This window comes from Podarcis cretensis (genome assembly GCF_951804945.1).
Source record: "Podarcis cretensis genome assembly, chromosome: 2".
NCBI lineage: Eukaryota > Metazoa > Chordata > Lepidosauria > Squamata > Lacertidae > Podarcis > Podarcis cretensis.
This window is the reverse complement of record NC_137171.1, coordinates 6,573,259-6,585,323: the sequence shown is the minus strand read 5'-3', so window position 1 is coordinate 6,585,323 and position 12,065 is coordinate 6,573,259. Positions and strand designations below refer to the sequence as shown.

Sequence of the window (12,065 nt, the reverse complement as noted above, 5' to 3'; positions counted from 1 at the left end):
GGAGGCTCGGTTAATTTGATTGTACACAGGTTGTACATTGACCATAAGGGTAGTATTATTATTATTATTATTATTATTATTATTATTATGCAGCATTTCCCCTTAAAATAAGGGACAATCTCCTATTACAAGGGACAAGTGGAAACCCCACCAAGACACACCGGTCACCTGGCCAAGCTGCTTCTGCGAACCCTCCTTGTGGGTGGGCAGAGGTGAGGGCAGAGAAGAAGTGAGAAGCAGTTTCTCCAGCCAAGCCAGCAATACCTTCCTTGTAATAGCGGAGCAGACATTTTTGTATGCTTGGCAGCGGTGAAAGCAAGACTTGCAAAGGATGAGATCTGGGAAAGGACTTTGCTAATTTGCCCAGCAGCTACAGTGGTGGCAGGCTGCTGATTTGCATACAAGCCCCCCCCCCCCCAATTCATTGTCAATCACAATGAAAAAGCTTGCTTGCTTTTCTCTCCCTTTCTTTCCTGCCCAGCAGCAGCATGGGGGGTCTGCCCTTGTGGGAGGGTCTGCCCTTATAGGGGGGGGCATAGGGCAGCATGGGGGTCTATAGTGTGGCACAGTGGCTGCTGTGTGTTGTGGGTTGGGATTCTGGGGTTGCCACGCTGCTGCTGCCCAGAGTTTTGCTGCATTCAGAAACTCCTCACGCAGCAAAACCCCAGTGGTACCTCAGGTTCAGGTTACAGACTCCCCTAACCCAGAAATAGTACCTTGGGTTAAAAACTTTGTTTCAGGATGAGAACAAAAATCGTGCAGCGGCGTGGCAGCAGTGGGAGGCCCCAATAGCTAAAGTGGTGCTTCAGGTTAAGAACAGACGTCTGGAACAAATTAAGCACGTAACTAGAGGTATCTCTGTATTTAAAAAGTAACCAAAAGAACAAAAAAAATGCCTATGCCCATCTCTGTTAAATTTACCTTCTATTTTCATATCATTCTTCTTCTTTTCCCTTTGCACTTAAAACAATCAATTCTCTTTCCCCACACCAAGAGTTTGACTTAGCGTGGGAACCCCAAAGACTAGAGAAAATATCTGTCAAGCTGGAATGTTGTTTCAACTTTTCAACTCAGCATCCTTGACAAACGACAATTCCCGGGATTCTCAGAGGGGGTGTCCCATGCTCCCAAGCACCCAAATGTCTGGAGCTGGCTCTGATATTTATTATTGAATGCTCATAATGATTATTTCTAAGCTATTTCTTGAATTGTTATGCTTATTCTTCCTTTCGAACATTGTGAGCCACTTTGGGCACAATTATGTGGGGGAAGTGGCCTACAAATGAATACAGAGAGGCAATTCTAATCCCCCGTCCCACCAATAGCGCAGAGGCAGCACAAGGAAGGTCGACAGTCACCTTTGTTCCCAGTGCACCCTTTCACCCACTCCGTCGCTGCCGCCACACTCTCTGTGCTGCTCACATCCAGAATGGTGGTTTTCAAGCGCTCTGAGGTGGCCTTGCCCAGCTGCTCTGCCCCCTTCTGCGTGAGACAGGCTGCCAGCACCCGCAGGCCCCGGGCATCCAGCTGCTTGGCAAGTAGGTTTCCAAAGCCAGAGTCACACCCCGTGATGAAGACATATTTCTCCATCAGGTTCTCCACCATCTGTCTCTCCTGGTACCATCGGCGAAGGAAGTAAAGCCCCAGCAGGGCAGCCAGGTAGAGCCACATGGCTGAAACCTGCAGGGAAAAAGAATTCAAGCATTAGGAAGCATGCACACCCCTGGCAGGACTTGGAGGGGCAAAAGTCAAATCCCTACTCCACCACAGAGCTCAGCGGGAGACCTTTTATGTTGCCACTGCTGAATTTCGCCTCCCTTGCAGTGTTGTTGACGGAAAGGAGAATTTTTGCATGGTGCAATGAGCTGCTTGGAGCAGAGGCAGGTTAAAGAAAAACAGGTCTAGCAAACTGATCAGAAGATAACCTAATGACTTGCATGTACCTTTTAAAGTTCTGAACTTTTAGAAATTAAGAGCGAAACCAAAGTCGCAAGAGATTCTGAGAGAAATAAATTTATATCAAGTACAATATATGAAAATGATAAATCAGGAAGTAGAATGGAAAATTAAACAGATGAGACAAAAGACATTTGAATTGGCCAATAAATGTGGGAAACTGCTAGCTTGGCAGATGAAAAAAAGACAGAAATTAAACACTATCACAAACCTAGATGTGGAAGGAAAGAATGTACAGAATCCATTGGAAATTAGAAGGTGCTTCCAGAAATACGTTAAACAACTATATACACAAGGGCCACAGAAAGAGACTGATATAGACCAATTTCTAAGAACAAATGGATTACAAAAAATCTCTCAAGAAAAGAAGACAATGTTGAACCACAAAATTACAGAACAGGAGGTAGAAGGTGCCATTCAGAATATGCAGTTGGGTAAATCTCCAGGGCCGGATGGACTAACCTCCAAATACTATAGGGCCTTGAAAGGCTGGTTAATTCAGCCACTAAAGGAGGTTTGTAATGAGATCTTGGAGGGGGAAAAGGCGCCAGAGTCGTGGAAGGAAGCTTACATCACACTTATACCGAAAACTGAGTCTGAAAAGACACAACTTAAGAACTACTGCCCCATATCCCTGCTTAATGTGGATTATAAAATTTTTGCTGATATTTTGTCTAATAGATTTAAAAAGGTATTAGTCGAAGAGATACATAAGGACCAAGCAGGCTTTCTCCCAGGTAGACACTTGTCTGACAATATGAGGAATATAATTAATATTTTGGAGATGTTGCAAGTGAATATCAATACCAAAGCAGTTTTAATTTTTATAGATGCGGAAAAAGCCTTTGACAATATTTCTTGGAGTTTTATGAAGAAGAATCTTCAGGGAATGGGGGTGGGTCAAGGGTTTGAAAATGGTATAAGTGAAATTTACTCAGAACAAAAGGCTAAGTTAATAGTTAATAATGTGATGACAGAGGAATTTAAGATAGAGAAAGGGACACGACAAGGCTGCCCAATTTCCCCATTGCTTTTTATTTCGGTCCTGGAGGTTTTGCTGAACATGATACAGAGGGACCGTTTGATTAAAGGTATTCAGGTCGGAGCCAAACAATACAAATTGAAAGCGTTTGCAGATGACCTCATTTTGACATTACAGGAGCCAGAATCTAGTACGAAAAGAGTATTAGAAATGATTCAAGAATTTGGTCATGTGGCAGGATTTAAGCTGAACAAGTCAAAAACTAAAGTGCTTGAGAAAATTTTACATCGATTGAGAAAGAGAGGTTTCAGAAGGAGACAGGTTTAACATTGGCTAAGAAAGTGAAATATCTAGGGGTTAATATGACTGCTAAGAACCTAAATCTTTTTAAAGATAACTACGAGAAATGTTGGGCAGAAGTGAAAAAAGATTTAGAAATATGGTCAAATCTAAAGCTTTCCTTGTTGGGTCGAATTGCTGCCATAAAGATGAATGTATTGTCAAAAATGTTATTTCTGTTTCAATCACTGCAAATTTTGGACAAGATGGACTGTTTCAAGAAGTGGCAGAGAGATATTTCTAGATTTGTCTGGCAGGGCAAAAAGCCTAGAATAAAATTTAAAATACTTACTGATGCAAAGGATAGAGGTGGATTTGCCCTGCCAGACCTTAAACTCTATTATGAATCAGCAGCATTTTGCTGGCTGAAAGAATGGCTGCTTCTTGAGAACACAGACATTTTGGATTTAGAAGGTTTTAATAATGCTTTTGGGTGGCATGCATACTTGTGGTATGACAAGGTTAAAGTACATAAAGCATTTAAAAACCATATTGTCAGGAAAGCATTGTTTAATGTCTGGACAAGATATAAAGACTTATTGGAAAATAAAACCCCAAGGTGGTTGTCACCAATGGAAGCAAAGGCTTTGAAAAGACTCAATATGGAGGCCAAATGGCCGAAATATTGGGAAATACTGGAACAAGAAGGAGACAAATTGAAACTGCAGAGTTTTGAGAAATTAAAAAATAAAGTGCGAGACTGGCTTCATTATTTTCAAATAAGAGAGGCCTACAATTTGGATAAAAAAATTGGCTTCCAGGTGGAAAAATCAAAATTGGAAACAGAACTGTTAGATCCCAAAACTAAGATACTTTCAAGAATGTATAACTTGCTGTTAAAATGGAATACTCAGGATGAAACTGTTAAATCAGCCATGATTAAATGGGCACAAGATATTGGTCATAATATCATGTTTGCTGACTGGGAAAAGTTGTATGAAATTTACGGCATGCAATGCCTTAAGAGAGAATATTATGAAAATGATCTACAGGTGGTACATGACACCAGTCAAGCTTGCAAAAATATATCATTTGCCCGAGAACAAATGTTGGAAATGTAAAGACAACGAAGGTACATTCTTTCACCTTTGGTGGACGTGCCCAAAGATTAAGGCTTTCTGGGAGATGATTTATAATGAAATGAAAAAGGTATTTAAGTATACCTTCTTGAAGAAACCAGAGGCCTTTCTCCTGGGCATGGTCGGCCAATTGGTGCTAAAGAAGGATAGAACTTTCTTTATGTATGCAACAACAGCAGCAAGAATACTTATTGCAAAGTATTGGAAGACACAAGATATACCCACCCAGGAAGAGTGGCAGATGAAGGTGATGGACTATATGGAATTAGCAGAAATGACTGGAAGAATCCGAGACCTGGGAGAAGAGTTGGTGGACGAAGATTGGAAGAAATTTAAAGATTATTTGCAGAAACACTGTAAAATTAATGAATGTTAAAATGATGTTGGACTGAAAACAAGTGGCATTAGCAACAAAGTTAAAAAGAGTATGTAAAAATGAATTAAAAAACTGGTGAAATTATAGGGTTACAATATGTTAAGATTTAGAGTTAAGATAAATGAAAGAGAGTAAGGATTTGCTGATTTGAATATCTTAATGGGAATACAAAAAGGGGAGGTGTGAGGAAGTCAAAGAAATAAGTTAATGAGTTTTAAGTTATAAAAAATGGATTTGTTTTAACTTTCTTTTTTCTATTTCTCTATTTTTCTTGGGGTTTTTTGTATCTTGTATTTTTGTATTTTTGTTCGAGAGTTTTCTTCTGTTTTCTTGTTTTACTATGCATTTTTGTATTCTTGATTTTGTAAAATCTTAATAAATATTTTTTTAAAAAAAAAAAAAATAAAGTTCTGAACTTTTTCTGGAAATGTTTCTCGGCCTTTAAAGGGTGCCCAGGAAGAAGAAATTCAGGAAGTGAAGTTTCCTCTCTCCCCCAGCCTGAAGCTTGAGAAAAGTGTCACCTACTGAATATTAGCTTGAAAGAAAGTTGTTATAAGGACATGTTAGTGGAGACAGGAAGTTACTATCATGTATAATTGAAAAGGGAAGATTCAGGTAGGTAGCCGTGTGGGTCTCACACAGTCAAAATAAAAAATAAAGAATTGTTCAGTAGCTCCATATAGACCAACTAGGTTTGTTCTGGTATAAACTTCCATGTGTCTGCACACTTCTTCAGATACACATCCACACGAAAGCTTATACCAAAAGAAACTTAGTTGGTCTATAAGGTGCTGCTGGACAATTTTTATTTTACAGTGGTGCCCTGCAAGACGAATGCCTCGCAAGACGGAAAACCCGCTAGACAAAAGGGTTTTCCGTTTTGGAGGCGCTTCGCAAAATGAATTTCCCTATGGGCTTGCGAGTTTTTCCGACTTTTTTTTTCCTTTCCCCCCCCCTTTTTCTAAGCCGCTTAACCGCTTATCCGCTAAGCTGATAAGCCACTAAAAGCCACTAAAAGCCGCTAATACGCTAATAGCGCTAATCTGCTAAGCCGTCAATGGGCTTGCTTCGCAAGACGAAAAAACCGCTAGACGAAGAGAATCGCGGAATGGATTCTTTTCGTCTTGCGAGGCACCACTGTACTTTATTTTGAAAAGGGAAGAGACAGACCTGCAGCTGGTTAGAGGAAAGGCTCTCAACTTCAGTTGTGCGGCAGGAAAAGCAATGCTTCCTTCTCCCGTTTGCAGTTGCTCCTTATCTGCCTGCTGCTGTTTTTCATACTCCACTGGCTGCAAAGGGAGCTCCTCCCTTCTGGCAAGGATTGGCGAAACTTAACTGCCTTCTTTAAACTAATTGGGAAATCTGTTGGTGAGGGAAACATACCAAATTCCTCCCACTGCAGAGCTCTGTGCCACACATTCAGCGCCTTTCCCCTGTGTCCTGTTCATGTATGGATAGAGCAAATAAATCTTTTTTCTAGAGCAGGAAGAAAGCCTGGGGTTGAGCGTATCTTTCTTGCAGAAGCACATCCCTCCTGCTGATAGAAAGATGGGCAGAGTGCTTGCAAAATTACATTTCACCTAGAGTAGGAAGGGTGAGGCTGCACCCGGCCAGCTTGCTTTGGTGCATGAATTCTAGTACATATATAGAGAAAGACTCCACAAATTACTTTTAAAGATTTATATATATATTTATACTCCACCCTCCCCGGCCAAGACCGGGCTCAAGGCGGCTAACATCAGGTATAAAAACAATTGATTAAAATACAACTTGAACAGGATTCAAGTACAACTTAAAATGCAGCCTCATTTCAGTGGAAGCCCAGATCAAAAACTGTTTGGGGGGAGAAAACATCAAATCTTCACCTCGGCCAACTATCCAGACTGGTCCTACGTGGGCCAGAAAAAATCAGGGAAATCCCCAAATAGGAGTTCCATCACAGAAAGAAAAGGAAAGAGGGGGAGGGGTCAGGCTGATTCCAAGCCAAAGGCCAGGCAGAACAACTCTGTCTTACAGGCCCTGCGGAAGGAAATCAGATCCTGCAGGGCCCTGGTCTCATGAGACACAGCGTTCCACCAGGCTGGAGCCAGTGTGGAAAAGGCCCTGGCCCTGGCTGAGGCCAATCTGACTTCCTTAGGGCCCGGGACCTCTAGAGTGTTGCTATTTATGGACCTTAAAGTCCTCCGCGGGGCAGACCAGGAGAGGTGGTCCCGTAGGTTTCCTTTCTGCTGCTGGTGTGCAGGAAGAGCGGTTAGAATGATTTGCAACCTGCATATTAGAAATAAACTAATGAAATATTAGACCTGTAACAACACAGGAGGCAAATTTAATCTTCTGGGGAAAGATTGCCTTCTGGGCATCTCTTCCTATCAGTTGCAGAGCTTCATGCTCCGGCACCGGGGGGCAAAGAGAAGACGAGGTCCTGGGGGCGTGGTGCCCAGCTGGGGCAGGGGGGCAGCCGCGATGGCACTGCACCGGGATTGCGCTGCCAGGGGCGGCGCACTCCCCCCGCACTCCTCTTCCTCCGCCAGTGCTCCCTATGATAGCTAAATCAAATGAGGAACATCTGGAACTATTTTGGATGCCAAAGAAAAGAACTTTCCACATGGCTAATTTTTTGTCAGTTCGCTTATTGTTTACATAGTGTGGATGTCAATAACTTGGAGTGCTGAAACCATTCAGAACTGAAAGGAGTGATAAAGGGCAAAAGCTTGCCTGACATGGCATATTTTTTAAAAAAATAATATTTATTACTTTTAAAACTTACAAAAAAGAAAGAGAAGAAAAAAGACAAAACAAGAAAGGGAAAAAACAAGAAAGGGAAAAAAAACAATACAATGCAATATATAAACAATACAAAACACAACATTGACACATTGACCTAAACAAAACAAAACAAAAACAACTTAAAAATATACATCATACCATTTCAGTACTCTGTCTTTCATACCCTTGTTTCATCGACCTCCTCTCACCTCCCTTTTTGTATTCCACTTCTATTAATTATTTCAGCAATTCCTTTCCATCTTTCTCTATTTTCTGTCATATAAATATCTTAACTTATTTTTACCCTTATTTTCCATTAATACTATAATGCTTATTTATACTTAACTCTTTATAACATTTCTACTAAAGCCATAAGATTTCGTTCCAAAATTTTTCTAATACTCAGTAATTTTACAATATTTCTATTTCTAAAAATAAACTTTAAACTTTTTCCAATCTTCTTCCGCCATCTCTTCTCCCTGGTCTCGGATACTGCCAGTCATTCGTCAATTCCATATAGTCCATCAACCTGGTGATCTTCTGTCCGAGGCTCTTAACTCTTTTCCAAGTCCCTTCTGCAGGTCTTCTTCATATTTATACATGCACTTTACTTTGTCTTCTACTGATCTTGTTCTTATTTTCCTTCCTTTGATACTGAAGAGCAGATCTCGGTGAAGCTCCAACCTAGCAATGCTTTTATTCCTTCTCGACAGGTCAACCAAATCTCCATGGTTAAATCTAAAATCCATAAGGTATTTCAGGACATGTTTCAAAATTCCTCCAAATCCAAAGGCCCCCACAGCTCCAATCTCCTCACGACCCAAGTCCAAATCCCAAAAGTCAGTAAATCCCTGCATGAAGGGATCTATCCAACTTTCCTTCTCCAGTCCAGGCAGGGCTCCGATCCTCAAAATCTGACTTTTTCTAAATTCAATCATAAAAGGCCTCAACTTATAGTCCTCAATTTGCCTCTGTAAGGCTGGGGCTCCCACTTGTATTACTTTAGGTTCAACAACAGCAACTTTCTCCTTCGCCTTCTCGACAATTTGCCCTGTCAAAGTAGATTCCTGTATCAGATCCTGAATAATTTCTGTATTGATGTTCACTTTTTGTACCAAATTAGTCACTTTTTGTCCCAAGTTATCAATTTTAGTAGTCATAACATCTGTCTTCTTGTGGAGTTGTTCCAACGAGTGACTTATCTTGCATAATGCAATCACTAAAGCTTCTTCTGTCGACATTCTCAAATAGTCCAAGGTCAATCCCTGATTCTCACAGTCTCTTATCTTGCAGCTGGTTCCCCCAGCTCAGCTCTTATAACAGTTTCAAAGGCTCCCTCTAGAGGGAAACAGTTTCTATTTGTGTCAATCCTTTTAAGCACAGTTCAAACAGTAAATATAGTTTCAATTTTCAGTTACTTTTCCTCCTTTTTAAACACAGAAAAGGACAATGGAAACAATATATTTCTCTTATTTAGCTTACTGTCAAGATACGTTCTACTCACAGCCAATGAACTTCAAAATGTCAATCTTACTGGCAGCCCCTTTCCAGGTTCAGAGCGGTGGTGATTTAATTTTCATCACCCTCTCCTGCAGGCTTGCGTGATCCAAAATTTCCCCCCTCTTCTCCTGCTTCCAAGGGGGGTTTAATAGTTTTAATCGATGGAAGTTTAATCCTTTGCGGAAGACTTTCCAAGACCTTAGCTTGCAGCGTCTTTGCTTCAATCTATTTACAAAAGGGGAAGGCGGACTTCCTGTTTGAAACCTTCCCATTTCGGTGCCAAATTAAGACATTTATAGATCCAATTTTCCGTTCTACTCACGGGTAGTTGTTTAAAATCGAATTGTCCACAGGAAAAAGTCAGCGCTCTCCGGCAACAGCAATGCGGCTTCACTCCGTGAAAGAAGCAATCAATTCGAAGCACCGCGCCGCTCACCCCACGTCGTTCCGGATCCCCGAAACCGGGTCTCCCCGCGAGTAGGGGAGGCGCAAAAGGTGCCAGTCGAATCCCAGGTTCACAGGCTTCTCCCGCCTGTGATTTTTAGTGGGTCTCCGCCTTCGCCGTGGCGGCCAGACCCTGTTTCCATGGAGTAAATTCCTCCCAATCAGAGGAATTCCACCATTGCCAGAGGCGCTAACCCAGAAGTCTGACATGGCATGATAGATAGATAGATGATAGATAGATAGATAGATAGATAGATAGATAGATGATAGATAGATAGATAGATAGATAGATATAGATAGATAGATGATAGATAGATAGATGACAGATAGATAGACGATAGATGATAAATAGATAGATGATGATAGATGATAGATAGATAGATGATAGATAGATAGATAGATAGATAGATAGATAGAGATAGATAGATAGATAGATAGATAGATAGATAGATAGATAGATAGAGATAGATGATAGGTAGATAGATAGATAGATAGATAGATGATAGATAGATAGATAGATAGATAGATAGATAGATGATAGATAGATGAGAGAGAGAGAGAGAGAGATTAGATGATAGATAGATAGATAGATGATAGATGATAGATGATAGATAATAGATGATAGATGATAGATAGATAGATGATAGATAGATGATAGATAGATAGATAGATAGATAGATAGATAGATAGATAGAGAGAGATAGATTTTTATTTGTGTCCCACCCTCCCTGGCCGGAGCTGGGCTGAGGGCAGCTAACATCATGAAACTAAGATGGTATACAAAGAACATAAGAACATAAAAACAGGCAATCAATTAGTTAAAATACATCTTAAAATTAGTTCAGAAGCAAATTAAAATCTGGACAGATAGCATCCATGGGTAAAATTGAGAATGTCCATTTGGTCTGAACTCCCACAGTTTAATGTATTTTTTTCCTAAGTAAATGAGTGGTAAAGCATTGCAGTTTCAGTTGCATCAGACAATAGTTCAGAATAATAATAATAAATCACTTCTCCTTAAGGTACTGATGACCAAATCTGCCTCTCATTAGGATCCTAAAAGATGCAATTAGACTTGTTTTCCATCCACAGCTTGTTGGCTCATTTGGACAACTGTGTAATGCCCAATGGTTATGCCTCCCCAACAATCACTCAGCCCTGGTAATCCTGAGGCAGCAGCGAGTTCTTTGGATCTCAAACTTTTAGGCAGTAGAAGCAAGCTTTATTAACAACTATCACAATAAGCAAAGAAACAGCAACAGGTGCTAATATACAATTAAAGTACAGTCGTACCTTGGTTGCCAAACGCTTTGGAACTTGTACATTTCGGCTCCTGAACAATCAAAAACCGGAATGATTTTCAAACATCTGGTGTGGCTTCCGATTGGCTTCTGATTGGCTTCAGGAGCTTCCTGCAGCCAATCAGAAGCCACGCTTTGTTTTCCGAACATTTTGGAAGTTGAACGGACTTCTGGAACAGAAGGCACAAACACTCCTGGCAGGACTTGGAGGAGGATATTTCTAATTCCTGCTCCACCAAGAAGTTCACTAGAAGACTTTTTATGTTGCCACTGCTCTATTTAGCCTCCCACGCAGTGTTACTGAGGGGAAGGAGAAATTTTGCATGAAGCAATGAGCTGCTTGGAGCAGAGGCAAGCTAAAAGAAGTATAAACAATAGCTCTAGCTAGCTGCTTATTAACTGAACAGCTTAATAAAGAGGAACAGTATGGTCCTATCTACATCTATAGACATAAGCAACACTGAGCTCAAATATTGTGCAAGCTCTGCATTAGCATCCAACAGCTTATACCTTATTTCAGCATCACTGCACCACATATTGCACTTGCTCAAAGTCCGATCCCCAATTTGTCCAGACTGAAGCTTGACAAAAAGTCCAAGCGTTGGTTGTATAACACAAAGGACACCAAAGTTCAGGAACAACACCCCATCAACCGCCAGCAGTTGAAAGTTCAATAGAGGAGGTAAGAAACTCATAAAAATAGTTGTTCAGTCTTTGATTTTTCATTGCTATGTTTGATCTTAGTGTTGCTGGAGATCCAAAATGGCTCCAGAGGCTTCTCCTACACTGCAAATGCTGACTAATCAGTTTGAGGTCCTGCAACAGCTTGTCAGTTAAAATTAAAATCTTGCAGCATAGATTATGATATCTTGTATCTGTGCTTTTTGAATCAGGTTGATCAGTGGACATTATCAGACAGGAACATTTATCTTCATACAAAATGAAGTTTCACTGTGTGACTTCACAGAACAAGCTACTGTCAAAGGCACAAAGCAATAATCTTTCAGGTTATTTGGCAATTGTAGCAGCTCTTGACAGAGGATGAATTAAGGTGACCCCATGGAATTCCTTCCCCATTCATTGCCTTACTGATTTTAGCTGTTTCTAATACTTTTTTTTGGGACGCAGGTGGCGCTGTGGGTTAAAGCCTCAGCGCCTAGGGCTTGCCGATCGAAAGGTCGGCGGTTCGAATCCCTGCGGCGGGGTGCGCTCCCGCTGCTCGGTCCCAGCGCCTGCCAACCTAGCAGTTCGAAAGCACCTCCGGGTGCAAGTAGATAAATAGGGACCGTTTACCAGCGGGAAGGTAAACGGCGTTTCCGTGT

At 41.1% G+C, this 12,065-nt stretch overlaps 1 protein-coding gene across 6 annotated transcripts in view; it reads right to left on the bottom strand.

The window, feature by feature from the left end:
* Window positions 1–12,065, bottom strand: part of LOC307210720 (retinol dehydrogenase 7-like) — a 149,893-nt gene that overhangs the window by 8,924 nt on the left and 128,904 nt on the right. For 2 of the 6 annotated variants that reach the window (XM_079966877.1, XM_079966875.1), the window contains exons 2-3: window positions 5,903–6,094; window positions 1,359–1,680 (exon numbers count right to left, since the gene is read on the bottom strand). In XM_079966877.1, the coding sequence (XP_079823003.1) occupies window positions 1,359–1,671 (313 nt within the window). In that variant the 5' untranslated portion in view covers window positions 1,672–1,680; window positions 5,903–6,094. Of the gene's footprint in view, window positions 1–1,358; window positions 1,681–1,785; window positions 1,959–5,902; window positions 6,853–6,928; window positions 7,001–10,735; window positions 10,887–10,999; window positions 11,232–12,065 lie in introns of those variants that run through there. The other 4 variants (XM_079966878.1, XM_079966879.1, XM_079966876.1 and 1 more) reach the window with 4 other exon arrangements.